This window comes from Pocillopora damicornis, chromosome 12 (genome assembly GCF_964200805.1).
Source record: "Pocillopora damicornis chromosome 12, jaPocDami1.2, whole genome shotgun sequence".
In the NCBI taxonomy this organism is placed as follows: domain Eukaryota; kingdom Metazoa; phylum Cnidaria; class Anthozoa; order Scleractinia; family Pocilloporidae; genus Pocillopora; species Pocillopora damicornis.
The window spans coordinates 755,941-779,106 of record NC_142681.1 but is presented as its reverse complement, the minus strand read 5'-3'; the positions used below and the strand labels follow the sequence as shown (position 1 = coordinate 779,106).

The following is a 23,166-nucleotide window of genomic DNA, read 5'->3' as shown; positions in this document are numbered from 1 at the left end:
TATCTGACCAATGACAAAGTGGGATAAGGCGTTATTTTTAACTGAGCTGTTGAGTTTAGATCGCGGAGCACCCTCACAAACTCCTGCATGGTCTGCAAGGGGTAGTTATTTGTGTTACCTAGACTTTTAAGATATGAACGTTAAGAACCAGATGGATCGGTTAGAGCAGCAAATACAAGAAGCTAAGCAAAGGTATTCAAGTGCACAGGGGTGGCTAAACGAAGAAAATCAAAGGACTAGTGAAAACATGAAGCGTGCCATTTCGATCAGTCGGAAAATTCAAGCTTGTCGAGAAAAACTGCGAGAAACGAACGAGGCATGCCGAACTAAGGCTGAAAAACTACAGCTTGCTTACAAAAACATCGAATTTCACGGGCTGATTGTTGAGATAAGAGAAGGGCTAAAGAGAGCTATAGAGTTGACATCAAGAGCAGAGAGGAAGATGGTTAAAGTGGCTCACGAATTGGAGAGCATGAACGAAGAGAGATTGAACGAAACTGGAATTGATAACAACAACAATGCCAAAGAATTTGGAGAAATGGAAACTTTTGGCTCAAGAAGGGCTCCATTAGAGGCATTAAGGAATGAATTTTTCGATTCTCAGCTCAAAGAATTTCTAATATTGAGAAAGAAAGTCGACGCGATCAATACGGAAATTGAGATTGTCGACGATAAGTTTGCCGTGTTGGAGGCGAGAAAACAAGAGTTACAAGCAGAAATACATGAGTATAAAACTAAAAAACGCGACCTCTTGAAAGCAAAAGCAAATAAGGAAAATCTCCACAGCACAAACTTGAGGTTATTTTTAGTGGAACTTGGGGTAATATGAGCACAGAGCGTGGCTAAAATAACAAGCCGGGTCTTTATTTTATAGGAATTTGACCAATATTAATACACATACGGTATGATCAAATAAAGCACTACGTTGATGCGCTACAAAAACATTCCGCAGATACGAATGTTACGTATGAAAAAAAGCTAACAATTTGTGCGAAGAAGAACGCTGAAGCTATTTTGACGTGATAGCTTTTTATTTCAAGTTACTTTTACTTTCTCGTGTTACTGGTCACTGTCAGACGGATTTATGCACAGATTATGTCTAAGATAATATATTAAAGTTCACAAGGCAACCAGGTGGACATTCAGACATGGTTTGATGCTACTCTAGTTTGAAAGATTTAATGAGAAGTTACAATTTATAGACCTTATGAATTGTATAAAGAGGGTAAGTTTCTAAAGAAACTGTGGTGCCTCGTCGGTGAGAGAGTATAACAGGTAATTTGGTGTTAACAACTGAGTTGAAAACGTAAACTGGCCACCGTTAAGAGTCAAATGGCTGACGTTTCGAGCGTTAGCTCTTCGTCAGAGCGATTGCGAAGGGCTAACGCTCGAAACGTCAGCCTTTTGACTCTTAACAGTGGCCAATTTACGTTTTCGACTCAGTTATTAATACCAAATTACCTATGAATTGTAACCTCTCGGTTACATTCATTAAATGTTTTAACCAGAGTAGCATCAAACCATGTCAGATTGTGTCTAATTCACTACTTAAGGTCTTGAGTTCTTTATGTAAAAAAGTCAAAACACGTTTCCACTTTTTAGTCCTAGTCAGTGAAACTCGGTCAGGCTTAGAGGGGAAAAGAAGAAGTTTCGAGGAGAAGAAGCACATTTCAATTTACAAATAAATGCCTCCTTAGGCTCGTTTTGGGTGAAATCAGACGATAACGTCCAAAAGCGGACTAAGAAATTCGTAAGCGGAAGATAGAGTTCGAAATCAGATGATGCCGTCCGCAATTGGACAGCAGTGTCAGAAATTCGACGATGGCGTCCGAGATCGGATAATTGCGTCCGTAAATAGACGATACTTAGTGGTTCTAGCAGGACTCAGAAGAGTCCGTTTCGACCTGTAGTAATACGAGTGATATTCGCATTGTTTTCCGATTTGTTTATCATAAGTATGAAAACGTCCAAAATTTGACGATGGCACCCGTTATCGAACACAAGCGTTCAAAAGTTTCCAAAAAAATTTTTTTTTAATTTTTTGGAGGTAAGTCCGTAATTTTTTGACTGACTGACTGAAATCACGGTTAGGTCTATCAGCATAGCTGGTAGGGTCGCCTATTTAAAATAACTACTATCGTTTAAAACTTAATCAATTGATCACGAATGCAGTGACTATGAAAACTTAAAATATAGTACACACTCCTAAAGATCCACCTACTAACGTTATTTGAAATAAAAATTCTAGCAATTATCATAGGCGTTGTCCAGTTATATTTGATGACGGCGACTGCGGAATCGAAATTGATTTTGTTAACGTCTCATTTATTCGATAAGCATCGTAGATGCGACAGTGCCTACGTCTGTGCGTGCGTACATACTTATGCGGCCATTTATGCCTGCTTGCGCATTTTCATACTTCCCATTGAAGTCATGAAATATGAAGCGTGGGAACGGCCAAATTTAACATTTTTCTTCAATTTTATTACGCTTTGTTGACTCGACATTAGTGGCGAAAATGCTATTTTTAATTTGCTTATAGACCCAGGAAGCAGATGCAAACTGAAACAGGAAAAGTCTTTCGAAGTATATTTTGGTGCAACGTGTCCAAGCCATGTCCAATATCCAAGCGTCCACGCCAGTATATTATTTAATACCAAATGTCATGCCAAATATGGAACACTACTGCTTGGCGGGAAATTTGTCTGTCACAGCGACACAGTCGTCTCCTGAGTATTTTGGCAGTTTCATTCATAGCGAGCAAACTATTTGGTCTTTTTTGTTAAAGGGACTAAATTTTTTTTATTTTCATGGAGAAAGGAGTGGTAAGTAATTTTTTTGCAATTGTGTACAGAGAAGATGAGAATATTTATGTTGTGAGCTCACTTGCAAGCGATAAACAAATCGAGGTAAACCTTTCGAGCGTACGAAGGCGAGTCCAGCTGTGAAATAATTTTGTTAGTGCATTTCATATAAATAACAGTTCTAACCGTGATATGTGTTAAATTCTAATTTTAAATCCATAGGCTTGTTGAACTGCAGGTCAAAAGATCGGTTTAATGAAATTTAAGGAAAGATTTTTAGAAGATAGAATTTCTTCGGTACGAAACGTTTCCAAAACGAATTGAAAACTTCAGTGATACAAGTTTAAGCTTCCTTTTCACCTTAAGTTTTAAGCCCTTACGCAAAAAAAAAAATCCCCGTTTTCCTCTCTTTCCTGGCCATTTAAAAGGTAGCGAAAACCTTCTCACTAGGCTTAGATGACTCAGTTGACGTAAAACAATAGCGAACAAAATAGGCAAAAGAACGAGGAAAACGATGAAAACAATAGGTTAATTAACCTCTAAGATATGAGGCGGTGCATGTATGAGACGTGTCTTGCGTCTCCTACACCAAGAAAGAGCCCCAAAAACGTTTCTTCAAACAAAAAAAAAATATGGTTTTCTTTCCCTGTTTCATATGGTGTTATAATTAACACTACTGCTGTTATGAAATAGACTCTAATTTAATGATTCCTTGCATTGCGGCTTTCACTTTCCTGTCTTACTTCACGCCTCAATCAAGTGGATTATTGAGGAGGTATTTCATCTCCTTGAATTACTATAATTGTGAATTGTAGATCTTAGGTGAGAACTCTAAATCAGCGACGTTGTTCATTAAACTTAAGTTAATTCAGTCGCTTCAAATGCAAATTCAGTATCTTAAAAACATGTTCTTCTTATTGTTGCAATTTATGTTATGAGTTTGCCTTTCCCATGTACTAACAGTATTAATTTTCATGTTGTGGTTTGTAGGACTACTCAGCCAATGTGTGTCATGAGCTGCTTGAAAACCCTTGTGAGAGTTCAGTAAAAGAATTCTCTGAATTCATAACCAGGGTAGGAAACCTCAACCACATAGAAAATATGTCTACAAAGAAGCTGATACACCACACCCACTCTGATTAGCTAAAAACTAAGCCTTCAATGTATCACTAAGCTTTTTGCTTATGTTTTTATGATATCCACTTGTCATTATCTAGCCATCCTTTCTATCAATTTACTGGGCTAGTAACCTTCATGGGGTGTTGGTGGAATGCACCCAAAAAGTTCATACATCTCAAGCTAAAGGCTGATGATTCACAAACTATTCTTTGGTTCTCTCAACTTTAAATTGATTGAGTTGTTACACTGAAAAATGAGGAAAAAATAAAAAATCTTGCAAACATTGAGACTTAGTCACAGTTGTCTTTGGATCTAGAAGAGAAACCTAGTCAAAGACTTAAGGATGGGGTAGCTATTATCAGTATAGTATTGTTGAATGGGATAATTCCCTCTTAATGTTGCCTGCCATAGTGTTATGAGTGGTACATCATTGGTTTTGTTCCTCAGGGGATTCCTATCAATGCAATTTGGATGAACTTGCTTATAATCATTCATTTTTTAATTCAGGAATTAAATTCAGGACACATTGCTCAGCTGTCTGAAATTTTCAAGAGGATCACTGACACCATTGAGAATCAGAAGGAGCCAAAGAAAGTCAATCTGGAGAAGCTCTTTGACTTGGATTTTCATTTGATTATACCATTCATAAACAGTTTAGTCTTTGTTTAGTAATATAATGACATAAAATTTCCCTCTGTTTTAAGTGTTTTTTTCTAGCTAGAATTTAGCAGGACATTCTATTTAAAAAACCTGCTTGAATTTTTGCATCAAAGATTTAAGTGACTTGAGCCTTTATTCTTTATGATATTATCCACCTCCCAAAAGTTCTTCATGTACTTGTTGATGGGGATATTATCTGCACACCAGATGCATTGGAATCATTGGTCTCAATGCTCACATTTATGACTGTAAGTAGCAAGTAAAATAATCTCCTTTTTTAAAGCTTTCAAATCAAGAATTGCATGCTTAAGAAGATTTTTACAAAATTCTGGAAAAGCCTGGCAAGTTGCATGGTAATTTTCAATACATGGAAATAGTATTGAAAATATCAAAATATAAATAAAATGATGAATGAAAAAATTTGGAAGAATTTTCTATTCTTTTTTCCAAACAACAACAAGTCCTTAGATGCAACCAATGGGATTGAGGAATTTTTAGTCTCAAGCCATGTGATTTGATTTGCAACCCTTATTCTGAAATTTGAGATAATGGTTTGGATTAAGTTTGAAGAAAGTAATAATTTTGTGTGCAAACTTAAGAGCAATAGTAATGATAACAGTGATGATAATGCCAGCTGACCGGTGATGCCATATTTTCAAATATTATTGTTTTTATTCCAGGCAACATGTGAAAAGCTTCCTTCAGGTAAATTGATTTGCCATTCTTTTGGTCCATGTTCTTCATGAGGTATTAAAATTTTATTTGTAAAGGATACATAGAGGATAATACAGACCCCACAGAGATACAAAATTTCTTATTCAGTGTTGAAAATATTTCAGGAGTGAGCAAAGTGAACCAATAAAATATTTTTTAACAGGAGAAGAAAAATTTTGTATCTCCAAGCAGCCATGTAATATTTTATTTGTATTATATTACAACTAATTAAATACTTAATCATTCCAAAAGACACAATTTCTATATGTAACCATAGCAACAGTTATATTTTTATGTGTGAAGACATGTTATCCTCATGTGTGAAGATATCATGTTTTTGCACAAAAGCTCAATTGGTATTTTATTGGTGTTTCTATAATAATATGAAATAATAAACTTTCCTAAGAGCACCTATCTATAATGATGACTTTGTGTAAAACTTTTGGAACAGGAAGGTCCAATGTTCTCACAACAGCAAGGACCACTGTTGTGCACTATGAACATTTCTGTTATTAATTATTAGCATTAAACTTAGTTTTTGAAAATAGTTATCATGTTGTATTATTATTGATTTTTCTCATTAAAGGCAAGGCAAAGTTGGTTTCAGTTGTCCCACACTTAATTTGTGATATCATTGCAAAAGAGAAAAAAAGCATTGGTTTGAGTATTGAGGTAAATCTTCTCATTTGTATACCTGTCAAGTACCATAGAATGTTATGAACAATGTTCATATAGCACTCTTCATTTATATTCACCAGTAGAATAAAACAGGTAATGGCTAAACATTTTCACTCTCTGAATATAATTTCATCTGTATTTAAATGTCATTGTGATTAGTGTAAATAATAAAACTAAATTCTTAGTTCAATAATGTGGTAGAAGACTGACATAGCAAATGCCTTGGTGAATGAAATAGAATTACTGACTGACTGATTGGCTAGGTGCCTTAGACTGTTTGACTGCATTGCTTAATGACCCACTGGTTGATTAGATCTACTGACCAGTCAGCTGTTTGGCCAGGAGGCAGACAGTCTGACTCAATTAAGTTGTTTTTTTCAGGCTGTGAAGCTAACAAATATGATTCTTGGAGATGAAGCTAATCATGACTTGGATCCATCAGATGCTGTGTGTCTGGCTTCCAAAGAATTGTATGGCTGTTCAACATAATTGAATAACAAAAACTGATCAACAAGGATAGTGATCACTCTGTATCAAGTGTCACATGTATTAGGAATGAAGCAAATTGATCAAAAAATTGATGGTTAATGAAAAATTATGTAACTATATAGGCAAGTGGTAGCAAATGGCAAAAATTCACCTTTTAAAAGCAATGATTATCTTATATTAGGGCTAGAGCAGGTGATTTTGCTTTACTTTTCTACTGGTTCTCAGTGGATTAATGTAAGGAATATTAAGGAAGACACTTACAGGTATTATAGTGAGTGATTTTTTGGAAGATCACAAGAGATTGTTCTAAGAGCTGCTGCTCCTTTTCACATTGATTTCTCTTGATATTTGCTCAGTACTCAAGCAATTTTGTTGCATTCACTTTATTTTTCAATCTTCAGAGAGGATAATATGGAATTTCTGCTTGTTAGTGCTGGAGGTAATTGCATTTTTCTTTCTGTATTTTTGTAATGTTTGCAGAAATAACTGTTATAATAACACATTTGTCTTTTTACAAATGATATCTGACCTATCCTGGCAAGAACCCATCTATGTGAAAAAAAAACTGGAAACTAAAAACTGCCATTTATATACCACTTTTATGAGTGAATCTTACACATATCACTCAGAGGAAATACAAGTCTGACTGTTATTAGAGTAGACAGTGGCTGGAAAGTGGCACACAAGTGAACATATCAAAATTTTGGTTGCCAGTTAAAGAAATTAACAAATGAAATGGGCCAGTATATGAATTTAAGCGATTTCTAATTTTAATTTTCTATTAAAATTAGAAGAGTGAATAACGTTAATGTGAAATGTAGATAGAATATGATATAGCAAAGAATATGCAAAGGAGGATTAATACAAAAATTATAATCTGAGTCTTTCTGTGTTTTGATTCTTTTGAAATATTTAGATTTTGAACTACAAGCAGGAATGGTTGAGCTTATTGTTCGTCTCCTTCCATGTGCCAGCAGATTCACAAAGGCTCCACAATACTTCATAGATGAATTTGTTTCCCAGGCTTTCAGAGAAATCAGCATGGAAGACTTTGAAGCAGTAAGTCTAAGATTGATTTTTAGTTAGGTAAATGATTTAACTTTTGAAATTTGCACAAGCTTGTTCAAGATTCAAACTTGTTTCCAATTTGTTCCCTTTTTCTTCAGAGAAGAGAGGTTTAATTGTCATTGTGCAATTGCGCTAATTGCTGAAACTAAAGAAAATAAAATAAAAAAATGATATTAATTGTTTACACTAACATACTGGTATATTCAATACGTTTTAAATCCTTGGATGAGGGCCCCCCCTTCAAATTTGTGCTCTTTCATCAATCAACTTTGAAAATTTATGCCCCATTGTCATTTGATAAGTGCTTCATCCTCTTCCCTTAGTTTTATGAAAGAGTACAGATTCAAAAAAGTGTGTACATTGTATCATTTTGGCTGTATCAAACTTATGGGACATTTTTCAATTATTCTGTACTTGTTTTAGTTTGTGAAAATGTCATTTAGACTAATTTTGTAGCTTACCATCTCCATAATCCACATAATTAAGGTTAATTGCTAAATTTGTTTCTTTGGCAGGGTTGTAGGCACTTTCTCAACACTTTGAATGAAAGTCAAAAGGAAAAGCGAAGGTATCAGAAGTTTCCTTTGATTGTATTTACTGGTATGATATAATGCACATTAACGTCTTTGAAATATGTATGGGAAGCTCTTTTCAAATTGGATTGTGACCAATTCAAGTCATACTCATTCTCATCTTTTTTTTTGTTTTTTACTTATAATTACATAATAGGAAAAAACCCAGAATACAAAGGAAAATAAAATTGTGTTGTAAATTTTAACATTTTGGTTGGCTGAGTGAGTGTTCAAGAGAAGATGAGCAATAGATTATTCACATGCAGTGGTATGACTCAGGTGTCTTTGTTCACCTTTGGAAATAAATCTTATTGTTTCCTTTGGCAGTGTGACCTCAATTCCATGTTATTCAGCTCACTTTGGAACACTACAGGTTTGTTGGGATATTTTGCAATTATATTGTGTTCTGCTTATCATTACGGGAATTAGAAATGGATCATGTTGTCAGTGGTATTGAGCAAATAACTGGAAGTCATTTTGTACCAGAAAACTGGGTTTCAGTTAGTCTGTATAGATCAATTTAAATGGACAGGATTATTGTTTTGGTGACTTTTGTGATTAAAAGTTTTAAAAGGGTCAATAAAAGCATATTTCTAGCAAGTTGACGAAGCTCACTTACCTTTAAGTAAATCAAAATCAGTTATGACATGAGAACAGAGCAAGAAATAAATATATTGCAAAATTCAGTGTGCTGAAACTATAAGGGATTGGAGACTTTTAATACAATGATAATTCTTCTTTATTTGTGGTTTTCAGGAAAATATAACTTATTGATGTGATATCATGTTTGTTGTTCTTCTTTGGCAACCATAGGTTTACCAGCCAAGCTATGAGAAAATAAAGGATTTTTGGATAGATTTTAACTATGGTAGTGAGTCCATCACACTTTTTGTTGAGGAGAGAGACAGAGGTGGAAATTACAAGGTTTAAAGATGGTTTTTTTTATTATTTAATTATTCTGTATTCAACCTATTTCATTCAAAGTTCCATCCTTGTATGCTACCCTAGGTATTTGGATTGGTGGAAACCCAATATAATCAGCTCACGGTGGTTACCCTTTCATCTGGTTCCAAATATTCCATTGCATGAGCCAAGTACAGTATGGATAGAAGTACAATATTTTAGAATTTTAGTTAGTTGTATTGTTACATTGTTATAGTTGTAATCAGGCTGCCTAGTATGGAGGGCCTAGCCCATTCTACTTTGACTGGGCAAAAGTGCTGGTCTAATGTTGGATGTCTGTTTTCCACTGTTATCTAGGAAGGTAGCTCATGGGAGACAGTACTCATTAAAGCAGGAGATGTTGAGGACTATCGGATCAAAGGTAAATTATTATATAAATGCCAGACCTACAAGTAACCTACCTTTTGTTGTAATTGCACATTTTACACTACCCTTAATCACTATCATACAAGGGAGACCTAAATCATTTAAAAAATTTGTAGTAAGCTATAACTCACTCAAAATACATGTGAGTTTTGGGCCCTATTAAACATGCCACAATGTTAATAATGCAATGGACACCTAAAAACAGTGCTATAATTCTTTTATCTGATCAATGTTACTGAAGAGCCCACAGAAATTTTGCACTCAGCTTCAACTAAATATTTGGTCACAGGGGAGGTTGGTATTGACTGTTTGCATACTTGCATATGCTTCAGGTCTAGAATGAGAGCAAGGTGGTGTTTCAAATTAAAAAAATAATAACAGAAGGGAATCTTTTGGTGTTTCTTGAGTTTACTGTCATTGAATGTGACTTTAACTTTACATGATTCTATTTAATTAGATTGACAACAATTTCTTTCACTGCCCAGATTTAGAAACAAAGAAAGATGAGGTTGCCCTCCTTTTAAAACTAAAGCATGCTGCATCTGAACTTGTTTCCTTTGGACCTCAATTTGACAATCAGTTTGTCAAATTTTCTTTCAGTGGAATTTATATCCTTTCAGTTGAAAAAATTCCGACAAATGTAATTATTGTGTTTTTTCCTCTAGAGGATGCACTCATTATGCTTCTAGTTTTGTTTCGTTTAAGTTTTTGATGAGGGTCTGGTCCCAATGTGTAATCATCAGTTTGGATATGAGATTTCTCTACAAAACTTAAAGAGCTTTTAATTATGGTAAGTCACAAAAGTTTTTTCTTTCAATTGTTAAATGGTTGACAACTTTTGTTACCTTTCTTAACTCTCTCAACTCACTAACCTTCTCACATCTGTATTAAAAAAAATGATGGGAAGTCCAAAGTTTCCACCCAGTAGTGACTCAGATGTGAGCTTGACTCCTTCAACAAAAGCTTCAGTAGCCATGAATCCTGTCTGCATTAAAAGTACACAAGTAGAGGTGACATGTGTTTGGCCTGTCATGCCTACAGCTACCTTGATGTCGCAGGTGAGAGACTTGTTGAAATTAAATAACTGATAATTGTTTATTAAAGTTGGTTCAATGGGATCATATTAAGCTAAAATGTTGAAGGTTCTGAATGGATTATCCAGTAACTTAAACTGAGTTTATTCCAGTATGTCCTTATCAGAACCACATTTTTGCTCTGCTTATGCACTGCTTTGTATTCTAATCTGGACTTAGAACATTATTACTACACTGATCATGATCATACAGATACTTGTTGTAGTAATTAAATGATTTCAAAGTTCTAATACTATCACCTCAGATATCTATATAAAGGAGGACAGTGTAATTAAATTATACTCTTTTTTTACTGCTCAGGCCAAGAAGAAGGAGTACAGATTTAACTTGGATGAATCAAGAGTTAAAAATTCCCACCAAAGTGGTAGTAAACCAACACAATTATCTGTTAAAGCTGGGAATATGTTGCATGATTCAGACAACAGCAGTGCCCACACTGAAGAGGAAACCACAAGAAAGCCCATTAAACGAGCTTCTAAGCGTCTACAGGCCAAAGAGGCAAGTTTTTTAATTCACAACCAAATATGTATTTTCTTATTCTTTTTTTTAATTATTTTTTCATTTTTTTCCTTTTTAGAATGTGTAGATATTCTCTAAATGATGTCAAAGTTGGAAAACAAATATTTTCCTTGTCTTTTTGTGCCCCCTCTCTCTCTCACTGTCTGTTTACCTCCTGTTCTCATTTCAGGAACAAAGAAGAAGTGACAGTTCCACTGATATTGACATGAGTAAGAAAAACTTTTTAGAGAAATCCTTACCAACAGCTTTTAATGTAAGCAAGAGATTGAAAGCCAGCAAAAAAAAAGAAGAGTCGTTATCAAATGGTGCAAAGACCTACCAGGGTATTAGAGAGAAAGTTTTCTCTACCAGACATTCTTATCCATTGGTTGAGGTAAGTGTACACTCTTTAAGTTAATTTATACCTGATCAAGGAAGAACTGAGTGATGAATGTACCAGTAAATTCATCCCTATCCCTAGGGGTATCCCTTTCTTAGCCTGAAGAGTTATTAAGCCTGAGCTCTGTCTAGTAACATCAATTCATTATTCATGCATTTTGAATAATTTCTATTTTCTTTCTGGCACTTTTTATATCATTTCTCTCTATAGAGCCAAAGGAAAATCATTGGCACATTACCCATGGTGACTCCAGCAAGAAGGCGAGACCCAAGATCTGGTAAGAGGAGAATTAGGTCATGCACCCTTGTACAAGTAAAGGGTTATAGAAGCAGGAAAGCAGAAAACACAAAGCTATCATTCAGCTCCTCATCAAATGTATTTTCTGAAAGTGACATTTCTTCCAATCAAGGTGAAGCTCCAGGAGATGCAAATAAGAAGACAAATGACAAGAGGAAAGAAGAATCTCTGGACATTGTTCAAGACTCTTTACCACTTGCTGATAGCATGGAGGTGTGTTAAACTGTTTTCTTTTTGTGGTGTTTACCTTTTGATCAGAATGCTTGGATATACATTGTTGATAATGACTAAGTGAGAGGGCTGAATGGGAAAATAGCTGGCTCAAGGTCATGACATACAGACTGATTTCATCAGGCAGACAGTTGCTTAATTTTCCCTGCCCTGTTCACGCCATTGCATATAGGACTGCTCATGACGTTTTTCAAAATTTGCATGCAGTGGGTCAGAGGGATCCCTGATGGCCACCTTAACTAGTTGTCAGTGTTACAGTTAATGAAACAGAGTGGGACTAGCTACTAGCAATTCAGAGTAGAACTATGCAAGTCCAACTGAATTGGGTAAAAGCAACAGGAAGCTGTGGCATTTCTGTTCATAATGGTAATAGGACGTAGTGGAGTCCAATTTGTTCTGTAATCATATGAGTGATTAACAAAATTGGATGACCACAAAGCGGGAGTCCAATATGTCAATCATGAGTATGATTACCAACAGAATTGGATGACAAAAATCCTGTTACCAATTAATCATAATCATTACAATTTCTGAAAACAACAAATACAATTAGGTCAAATATCTCTGGTAGAGACAATGTCTAGAGTAAAAAATTCTCCATTTTGGAAATTCCTCAATTTTTTTTAAGGATAAGTGATTGTTGCTGTGGTTATTGTGATTAATTCTGTGATTGGTGGATTTGGCTGAGAGGGTTTAGTATAATTGGCTACCTCAACTGTCCACTTACAGATGTGTGATTACAGCCAATTGACTATACTGTCCGATTACAGCTTTATTAGTGAAAAAATAAAGCAGCTAATGCACCAATTGTATTTGAGGAAATTGTAATGGTTATGATTACCGGTAACCAACTAATTGTGTATGGAGCAATAAATTTACGAGCAGCAACCTGCAATCTATACCCCCACCAAATATTAAGCTATAGGAGTTGATGATTCAGGCAGCAGTGAACTATTCATTGGTGGTAATCAGTCCATCATTGCAAAGTACCTGTTCTGTTATTATGTATCCAAAGGATGAAAATGAATTTAATCATCAAGATAAGACAAATAAAGAGGGAAGTCTTAAGAAAAAAAAACTGGAAAAGAGGCAGAGTAAGTCAAAATCAATGGCTGGTAACACCCACAAGATAAAAGAACCAGCTGCATTGCAGCCACCTGAAGAAAGTAAAAGGAAGCAACGCACTAAGTCAGAAGGTGAATGCTAAACTGAATCTGTTTTATTTAGAAAGTCAATTTTGACCCGCTTAGTGGACCACAAGATCATTTTGATAGTTACCATCAGTGTACAGGCATCTGAGTTAATTGTTCTGGTCTCAAGCCCTGACCTGGTTAATGTTAATTAATGTTTTCGTCTTTTTCTTAAAAAAGAAACCCAACTTTCGTAGCTTCTCTTTCCACCCTTGAGAGATGGAAAGGGGAAACAAGACAAAATGCAAGGGTAACCAGTGATTTACTGGTTCCACGCTTCTAGTAGCTTAATGTTGAGAAAATCAGGATAATCTCTTGTGAAATGCCCCACTGGCTTATTACAACCGATAAATTTACTTTTCTACCGTTCTCGGCTTTCTTCATTTACAATTAGGTGCTTTTGGATTTAGGAACTTGATAATTTTAATAAAAGAGAGAAGTAAGACATGGTAGTGCTTTCGCCTGTTTGTCTTAACGTATCTGGAAGTCACGATTTCCACCCTTTTTGCTCTTCAGGATTAAAAAAGGATAGACCTGCAAGGAGTAAGGTTTTGGTGCCAGATCCAGCAAAGAAACATCAGAGAATTAGTGATGTTGTTTACGATGAAAACAGGATTGACATGGGCAAATATAAAACAGGTAATGATATCCCTAAAAATCAAGGTAAGTGTACGCCCTATACACAGGTCCACTAACAAGTGTGTAAATACTTTGCCATCCATGTCCTATCGGTTCGAGCCGTAAGTTGCGGACCAGCAACTAGGTGGATATTTTTTACCTCTCTACAACTGTCTGACATGTTTTAGAAATCGCATCTATTTGTATACTCCTGCTTCAAATGAAAGACGCACATTGAAAATGAAACAAGTTGATTTCAAAATCACGAAAAAACGAGAACGATTGGCGATAAGTAAGAAGAGAGTTTGGCGACGAAATCGCTATGAAGTTTTACCAGCCGTACATGCAGAGCAGAGTAACGCCCACTAAATTGACCAATAATAACTAGAGTAGTAACTGAAAGATAGGACAAAACATTTAACAATCTCAGTCAATTAAGTTTTCATTTACACGTTTTCAGTTTAAATATTCTCTGTAGTTGTTGTCACAAAATTGAGGACAGGCTTGTTCATATTTTGATATTTTGTATAGGGGCGAATGAAGACGCTACCAGTAGAAGACGTTCGCAAAGCACTAAAGTACAAAAGAAGCAAGCTACATCTCATGTTTTTGCCCTCAAATCCACAAAGGATGTTGATGATGAGGATGATTACCTTCAAGAAAATCAGTATGAGACGGTTTTGGATGGTACAGTAAATCTCAATTATTGTTTAATGCATGTTATTACCCCAAAGCATTCCAACTGAAATATTTCGAAAATGAAAAGCTGCCATAAACCAACAGTTTCCCATCTATTATTTACTTTATCTTCTTATTATGTTGTAGATTATGAACTTGAAAGCAGTGATTATACTACAGAATACTATCAAGAGGCTGAATATGGAACGTCTTCACCGGTTGTTAAAGTCGATAATGCATCTCAAAGCCATAAATCATTGGAGGAGGATTTACTCATCAGTCCTCACGATATGGATGATTATGCAAGATTCGACCATCAAAATACAAGAAAGCCAGTTACGAAGAAATTCAAGATAGAAAAGGACAGGATAGAAATTCTGAAAAAGAAAAACAGCAGGGTATGTATAGAGTTTGTGGTCACTCATTGTACTGTGTCATTTCACAATGATCCTTAAAAACAATTAGAAAGTGAAACCAAAACTGCGTTTGGATTTGATAACATTTTTACTCTGTACATAAACTTTGTGGCTTCTTGCTGTCGGTCATTCTCTATTGATTGAATCGCTAATTTCAAGTTTGGAAAATGCTTGCCATCATGGTATGTTCTACATACCAGGTTCCCGTTAAAATAAGGGACGAAGTTCTTTTTTACTGAGAGTGCTTTTTCGTTTTAGTTTTTGCCAACCCCGAAGTCATGTGAAGGGTCAGGTGACAATTGTAAGGGAGAAGAATCTCAACGCAGCCCAATGAACCTCTCTAAGGTAGAAAACCTTGGTTGCTTTCATCACATCTTCTAGCTACAAATAGTTTATTTCAATCCCAGGGAAGTTTGGCTCTGAAAAAGTTGTTAAAGTTCTGCCTTCCAAAGACATTGCTTGAATTCAGTTTTACCACAATGGAAATGTTGTCTTTACTTAAAGGCGCTTAATAGTCCACGACCAGCAGTCTTACCTGTATAAGTGGTAAATGAGTATTTCCTCCGAAAGCTTATTTTTTCATTCTCTTTTCATATTTTTTGCAATTAAAGAACGGCTATCCAGACTTCTGCCCATGATATATTCTTCAACTTGGCTGGTTGCTCTAACGTAAGAGATATTTTTAAACCTCTCCCTGTTCCAGATTACTCCCATAGGCGAGGCTTCAGAAGCAAGTGACTTTACTGAACAAGACGAAGATAAAGAGAAGGATGTTGAAGTTAAAGCTGACTCCGCTAATAGCGATATTGAAATAGATTATAACTTCGACATAAATATGACACCAATTTATAGACGTAAATATAGGAATGAGCAAAGATTGGTAAGCTGATGTACATCAAGGAACTTAAGTCACCAATGTGGCGCTTTATTGATTTCATTTTATCGTTGTTGTTGTCGTAGTTAAATTATGTCATCTACTTGGAACAATATGCGACAATTTAAAAATTTGTTTGAATTAGTCACATAATATCCCGGCTTCTCAGGACGGCCACCTTTCCAATCCTCTCCGTCCCTGACGGATGACATTTATTTATTTAAGTATAACTTCTTTAGAGTTTGAAAGTTAAAAGACTCTAAAGAGTTGTATCTATGTTCGGTTTTCATTTTTTAAGGCTGGAAACAATACGCAGCTTAGCTCCAGTGAGGGAAGGTTAGGTTTGAAGCGTGTTGTGTCTCGAGATGACTCAGGTATTTAAACCTCTGATTATGTTTCCTAGCTAGCTTTGATTAATATTCTTCTTAAAATGTCTCTGAATTGTAGAATCTAAGAATGGCGCCATCGGTTTTTGTTAACACCATGCCTTTTCCAGTTCTTGATAAACGAAACTGCATCAACACTGTGGGTTAGAAAAGTACAGAAAATATTTATGCAATATTTTATCTTTGAATGTAAAATGTGAGAATGATTTGTTTGTCTCCTACCTTTAGGAATTGGCGAAACACCTTTCCAAGGAAAGCAGACAAAAGTATCCAAGAAAAAGTCTTTGAGACAAAGGCCTCTTCAAGTCTCTGTTGTAAAGACACCGATCACGCCAAGATCAGAACTAGGTAAGACGTTGGCAAATTATGCAAAATTTTAAGATTATGGTTCATCTTATATCTTGCGATATGCAACCTAAGTGACAAAGTGGCATCTTAAGACAAAGTCTTAAGAAGAAAAGCCTTTCGACTACTAAAATGGTCACATTTACTGATGAAAGTTTTAAGTGCTTACTGGTGTACCAACTGATTTGAAAGATTTATTTCGATACGTGTTCTTTTCAGATGGAGCAAAAACTACAAATAAATAACTTAACACGCTCTTTTTCACCCGTTACATTATGACAACCCAACCTCCTTACTCTCGGTTTGCTATGTAGTTTGATTTATTTATTTTACCGCTATTGTTTCCACAGATAAGGATAACTGTGCAGATGTTGAGGTTCGTAACCTAACAAGTGCCTTTTTCAAAGTATTTTTGTATAAAAGTGAACCTTAGTGAATTATTTAACCCTTCCTCCTTTCCCTATGCTGACTCGGCAGACTCGATCATAACTTGGTTGCCGAATTTAAAGCTGGACCCTTCTCTTTGACCTCAAGTGTAGCTGCCAGTGGCACCGAAGAGTATGGTTTAGACTATTTGCATCTGAAATTTATAGTCTATACAATCTCATTGGCGATGCGCCCTTTATCCAAAATAACCTTTCTTTTCACTTCGAAGAAACTCCTATGTTGAGTTAGTCTTAATTGGGATATCGGAATCAAGACGTGCACCGAACAATGCCCCCTCCCTCCCTTTCGTAAAGCGGTTGGACTCATCGTGATTCGCTCTGTATTGGGTTAGACCATAATTACTATACAAGCAAAATCTGCGAGCATTCGTCGGAGTAAAGGATAACCTTGTAGTAAGAATGTGGTAGCAATGAAGCGACAGGTCAGTCAGAATTCCACTGTTGCGTGTTTTTGCATGCATCATGAGGAGCGAGTCAAGTTTTGAAAAACAGGGTTAATGTGTTACACTGAATTTTTCTATATGCTATTATTTGACTGTAGAGTGGAAAAGAGTCCGCCTCATCCCAAGAGTCAGGAAAGGAAATTATGGTTGGTGCATAAGGTTTTAAGAGCTCTTCAGCATATATAGTAATTGATATTGATAAACGTGCTACTTCTAAAGAAATGACGAAGTCTTTTACATGCTTTCCGTGGTTCCACGATTTGTTTGTTTGTTTTTGCAGTCCCACGTTTAGCACAGAACATCTTGAATTTCAGTTGGTTAGTAAAAGATTTCTGTTTTAATAATTTCCACAGGTTAGAAAGCGAAAGAGGAACTTCTTTGAGTGGTCACGATCAGGCCCCAGCTATCCTGGTGGCGCATCTCTTACAGGTATACATGCTCTGTAATGAGAACTGTCGCATCGAAAACTCCGGGGAAAGGTCTACGACATTTTGAGAGAGGTTTTAGATGGGCTTAGAGATAAGTCAAGGGGAGCTTGACGTATGACAGATGGAGGGCGAGTTGGGAGAGGGATTGAAAATCGATTCGAAACGAACTGATGAGAAATACACTCGATTTAATAGCGAAATATTTAAGTATCCACGGATGCAGTCTTCTGATATGTTGATGTCTGAGTGGATCGCTGAATATTTCGCCACCATATCATGAATAGGTACCCTCCAGTTTGTAAACAGTTTAAATTTACAGACCACACAGTTCAGCAGACAAGAGCACACATCTGACGGTGATAGTATCAAAGGACAAGTGTGTCTCATTATCCATGATATGATAGATATATTTTACAGCGTTTTATCCATGATATATTTTTTTACTCTCAGCGAAGAGTACTGAACATAGAGAAGGCTGGTATAGTCGAAGTTTTTACAGGCCAAGGAAACTTTCCTATGAAGGTAAATTTGTGGCATGAAACGGTAGCACTGATACTGGTAACAGAAATTACCGGTGTCTAATACAGCGCATTTCGATTAGCAGTCTCACAACCAGAGAGTCAAAGTTATCATAAAGTTCTTCTCGTGAATTAAAAGCATACAACCCATGTTTACTGTTTATTAATCAGATCCGTTTGACGAGCTAGTTCTGGCTATTCGGGAACAAGCTGGGAACCTTTCTTTTCGGAATGAACATTTTGCTGTACATTAATTAACCAATGAATCTCTCCTACGGTTATATTTATCGTTCAGTCATTACGTCAGACGAAAATCCCCTTTTTTCCATTTTTTGACTAACAGAAATAAAAATGTTTTAGCTTTATTAGAAAACAGAGAGGAGCCTGACGAAGAAGAAGATGATGGTGAAGAAGAAGAAGAAGAAGAAGAAGAAGAAGAAGAAGAAGAAGAAGAAGAAGAAGAAGAAACAACCAGGTTTGTGAACTGATTTAAGCTTTGTTTGTTTGTTTGTTTCAATTTGTTTATTTTTCGTGGTGAAGGTCGACCACTATTCTCACAGAAGAGCGAAACGATAGAAGGGGAAATAAGACAAAGTATAGATTCCCCATCAAGATTTATCTGGCAAGATTTCTGTAAACTTAGCAAAACACTCCGCAAAAAGTTTGATTTCTTTTCCTTTAAAGGAAAGAGGTACAGGGACTGATCAATTTTGCCGGACGAAAGATTATGAAAGCAGTTCGTGTAAGTAACGATTTCTTTGTCCAACTTTTTTTTTATTTGATCCCGATTCGCTTCTACTTTTCCCTGGACGACGTCAAGATGTCAGAAAAGGATAAAACAGGCAACTTAACTCCCAGGGAAAATGCAGGGTTGCGGTTTGAGAGTAGCGGTTGGTATTGCATACTACGAGTAATCTTACTTAAGATATCGCGCACATTACGAAATGGCGCATTTTTCATCATGATCAGATTAAAGGTTACCAGAGAGGAGAACTCCCAACGTAGCATGCGAATCTATCTCCAGGCACGTAAATGATGATATTTTTAAGGAGTAGTGGTTTCACTGTACTATTTTAAAAGTATCATTTGTTTGCCTCGTGATCTTCTCATTACGAAAAGGCTTTTGTTCTTTCAAGAAGGTGTACTCTTATTTTCAGAGAAAGCGTCTCATGATCCGGTCGTTTGTGAAGAAATCCAATGAGGTCATGTTTACCACCATTGACTCCCTATGGAGTCAAACACAGGCAGCCAGGTATATGTCATGCTTTGTTCACCTTGCAACCAAAATGTGTCGTAATTTTGTTTATCCTTGATTTTGATTTCATTTTTCGTTATCTTTGGAATAATCACAGAGTTTGAAACAAAGGAAAACCAAATTTGAACCATAGATTAAATCGAACTATAAAATATATACTCTACCTGTTAATGCTTGCGTTCAGATTGTTGCTCAGGTGAAAAGTACTATACGTTGGATGTGTTTTGGTGTGCAGGAACCGTTATCATGGGGAAATTGTTTCGGGAGTGGTGCTAAAGTTTAAGAGGCCACGTCATAGCTGATGGGTTTTTCAAACTCAAATAGCAGATAATAGAATTTCCGAGTTTGTCATTTGCGAACCCTTTACTGTGCTGTTTTCTACCTTATATGGCTACTATTTCAAAGTTTCCATTTAAGGCGTTTTTAACTTTGTGAAAATACTTCGAAATAACATTGCAGCAGCTCGGGTGAATGCTGTACAAGTTGTGTTTGCAGCAGTTTAATTAATTTTGGAGGAGTTGGTCAACAGCTCAGTGTAGTTTTGATTGTGCGGCTGATGTGTTTTGTTTCTTTATTTCTTCACTCTTTTACTATTGTGATCCTATAGTTACGACAAATTGAGGAGCTGCAAGAACCAATTCTCAGAACAAGTTCAAGTTCTGGAGAAGGAAATTGATAAAACATCTGCAGTCGTAAGAGGAATAGAGGAAACCTTCGTAAGTGTCAGTTTGTGGTGATTGATTTCAAGGTACAATTATGACAATAACCTTTTTTCGTATCTCAGTGTATGTGGAAGAGAGCCATCTTTCCAAAAGAACCATGGTTGGGCCGATGAACCTTTTTTTTTTTTTTTTTTTCAATATCGCAGTTGTGATGACCCCTTACTTATCTGGTTAGAACATTTCTTTGAAATTAGAATGGTTTGGAAAAACAATTCAAGATCCTCAAGAACCAAAGACAGGTGGAAAACAAGAGGTTAGTAGGTAGTTCTTACTGTTACTCTTAGTACCCTTTACGTTTTTCGTCATTTAAGACCTGATGGGTTCACACTCGATCTTCGTCTCAAGGTTCAAAGGCTTGGAACATCTTCAGGTTGTCATGGAAAGTGAACTCACAAAGTTTAAGCGGAAAAGAGAAGAACGAGAGGTATTTGCTGATCATTGTACGTTTTTACCACCCCTGTCACGTCTGAGGAGGTATACTTTCAACCTGCTTTGGGAATGGAAGTTGGTGTTTTTGTTTCATTATTTAAGGTGAAGTTTCTCTTTGGTTAGGCTTGCTCAGCTCAACGAATTGACCATATGTTGATCAAACGAATTAATGAGTATGACTTTCTTCATATTATCAATTTTATTGAAAGGATATAGATTAATTAAAATTGCTGCTTAAAGTCATATAAATACTTTTAACAGATAGCAGTGCGAACTGAGATGGAAAACGAAATGGAAAAACTACAGAATAAATTTCTTCAAGACGCTGTGAGTAGACGATCGGATTCTCCAACAATTGGTTTTAATTTCACGTGTGTGCGGTGTTGATTTTTCCGATAAAACTTCTTTATTTCTCTTTTATCAGCGCAAGCAGACAGAAGATTACCTTAAGATGACATTGAACACCTTACGCATCCTTTGACGTTACTACAATGAATTGTGCTTTTGGTCCAAGTGTGTTAAGAAAAGATGAGACTGTTCTCTTGGTGTCTTGCGCAAAGAAATGGCTGGTGTTTGACGATTTTCAGTATAGAGGTTCGAACAAATTATCGGGTCTTTTTGTATTACACATTGAAAGATACAAAATTGAAGCCAAAACAGAAAAATAAGCGAATGAAAAAAGGAAAACGTAGAACAAGTTAAACGGAGTAGTTTTATGAACCAGTTGTTAGTTTGGTTTTCTAATTTAAAGTTACTTCCTTCTCGAAATACGTATTGAAATGATTATTTAATTCTAGCTGAAACAGCTTCAAATATTTAATTGATTTATTTTATTTATACTTCAAAAAGAAAAAGTAAACTTATCTATTTTAAACACCTTTTCATATGGTTCTATAATCTCCTTCATTTAAGGGAATCACCGTCTCCAAACTTCTTACTGTGGGAGCTAGCTTGTGACTCTTAGTTGACACTCGCTGAGTCTCCTCAGGCAGCAGTTTCCTCAACCATCCAATAACCCCTGAAGTTAACTGCGACTGAGTACTCAGGAGGAATAGTGTCCTTTTATAATTTTGCCTGTCCCCGCCATATATTTGGTTTACTCAAAAAGCTGCAGTTTACCTTTTTCAGTCACGCATACTCCTCAAAACCTATACCTCGGCAGAGGCCTTGCAATCGTTGTTGGTGCTTTTTCGAGAAAATTGCAAAATTTTTTGAATGGCACAAATTAGATCATCATTAGATCATGCGTAAGTTATCCACCTGATTATGCGATGGTTCTATGTTTGACCTTACTGGAAAGACTTTAAGTCCTTTTTTTTTTTTTCAAATCCCTGCATATTACTTTCTCATTGCGTAGTTTATTCTTCTTGATCACGATAGACCATCATTTAAGAGATAAGTCCATCATTTAAGAGAAAATTCGTTTATTGAAATAACATCTGGCAGTCGTGAGACTAAATTACATGTTTTAAAACAATAACGGATAATCTTTATACATACGATACATATAATTATGAAAATTGAACTATCAAGTGGCCTCGGCTACATGGTGCATAACAAATGAGTTCTTAAATCTGTTAGTCTTGATTAATGGCAACGAGTAAACTCTTTTATGGCTCCGTTCATGATTACATGGTCCACGCTTAGCTGGTAATAGGTTCCAAACTTTGTGTCTCGTTGACATCTGTAGTCTCGATCTGACTAAATAGCAGTTGATACAGAGCTTCTCTTCTTTCAAACAAGGTTCCAAGTTTTGCTTTAGCAGTTGCTTCTTTGTAATTGAGGTCTGGAGAAATTATCCTAAGCCCTCTCTTCTGGATACGTTCCACCTCGTCTGATAAATACTGGGGCAAGCTTGAATGGAAAACTTGACAAGAATATTCTAAAACTGACCTGATACAAGCAGTGTTGAATTTAACAAGTGAACCAGGTTCCACGTCAGCTTTTTTCAGTTGCTTCAGGAGATAAACGGGCTTTGATGCTTTTTGGACGATATTTTCGATGTGAACATTCCTTCTAAGATCTTTTGTGATGGTTACACCTAGAACCTTTGCTTGAGGCACTCTTTCAAGGTGCTGGCTGTTTAGGCTAATAAATTCTTCCGCGTCTGGCTGCTTACTGAAGTTAATGATAAGTTCATTGCATTTACAGGATTCAATTGAAACTTATTTTCACTTGACCAATTGGCCACTTCGTGTATTGCCATTTCCTGTAGCATACTTGGGGATAACTTCAGATATTGAGGTGTCATCTGCAAATTTCCACATAGACATGGTTGGTTGTGAGATTCTTAAGTCATTAACCATGGCTCGAAAGAGCCATAGGCCAATTTTCGTACCCTTGGGGGATAGCGGCTGGGACAAGCTAAAAACTGGAGTAGTTTTCAGAACTGAAAACTTTATGAAATAAATTAATGAACTAAATTAAGGGGATGGAGCGTTGGAGTTCTGAACTTATTATCATCA

At 36.1% G+C, this 23,166-nt stretch overlaps 3 protein-coding genes across 4 annotated transcripts; all 3 read left to right on the top strand.

Moving 5' to 3' along the window:
• Nucleotides 1-2,257, top strand: LOC113680172 (uncharacterized). Its single transcript, XM_027197175.2, has one exon. It carries the CDS (start codon nucleotides 134-136, stop codon nucleotides 827-829), a length of 696 nt encoding a protein of 231 aa, XP_027052976.2. The 5' UTR covers nucleotides 1-133; the 3' UTR covers nucleotides 830-2,257.
• Nucleotides 2,258-2,710: 453 nt separating this feature from the next.
• Nucleotides 2,711-10,258, top strand: LOC149036006 (synaptonemal complex protein 2-like). The gene is made up of 14 exons (XM_089189464.1): nucleotides 2,711-2,825; nucleotides 3,795-3,878; nucleotides 4,431-4,559; nucleotides 4,739-4,831; nucleotides 5,264-5,288; nucleotides 5,884-5,969; nucleotides 6,357-6,445; nucleotides 6,866-6,903; nucleotides 7,381-7,523; nucleotides 8,048-8,100; nucleotides 8,432-8,477; nucleotides 8,918-9,028; nucleotides 9,365-9,428; nucleotides 9,919-10,258. Exons 1-14 carry the CDS (start codon nucleotides 2,811-2,813, stop codon nucleotides 10,143-10,145), a joined length of 1,203 nt encoding a protein of 400 aa, XP_089045590.1. The 5' UTR covers nucleotides 2,711-2,810; the 3' UTR covers nucleotides 10,146-10,258.
• Nucleotides 10,259-10,302: 44 nt separating this feature from the next.
• LOC113680131 (uncharacterized) lies at nucleotides 10,303-21,578 on the top strand. Of its 2 annotated transcripts, XM_089189462.1 has the most exons (25): nucleotides 10,304-10,491; nucleotides 10,828-11,025; nucleotides 11,216-11,419; nucleotides 11,636-11,702; nucleotides 11,835-11,935; nucleotides 12,969-13,149; nucleotides 13,660-13,782; nucleotides 14,293-14,448; nucleotides 14,587-14,837; nucleotides 15,114-15,200; nucleotides 15,559-15,735; nucleotides 16,028-16,103; nucleotides 16,344-16,463; nucleotides 16,811-16,836; nucleotides 17,448-17,495; nucleotides 17,703-17,778; nucleotides 18,228-18,299; nucleotides 18,656-18,770; nucleotides 18,980-19,037; nucleotides 19,453-19,547; nucleotides 20,158-20,266; nucleotides 20,467-20,525; nucleotides 20,618-20,696; nucleotides 20,963-21,028; nucleotides 21,126-21,578. In XM_089189462.1, the coding sequence occupies exons 1-25, from the start codon at nucleotides 10,330-10,332 to the stop codon at nucleotides 21,180-21,182; spliced, it is 2,763 nt and encodes a 920-aa protein (XP_089045588.1). In that variant the 5' UTR covers nucleotides 10,304-10,329; the 3' UTR covers nucleotides 21,183-21,578. The 2 variants fall into 2 exon arrangements, 1 of the variants encoding a protein (XP_089045588.1); XR_016181692.1 differs by lacking the exons at nucleotides 20,963-21,028; nucleotides 21,126-21,578 and having other exon boundaries at nucleotides 10,303-10,491; nucleotides 20,419-20,525; nucleotides 20,618-20,644.
• The last annotated feature ends 1,588 nt before the right edge of the window (nucleotides 21,579-23,166 follow it).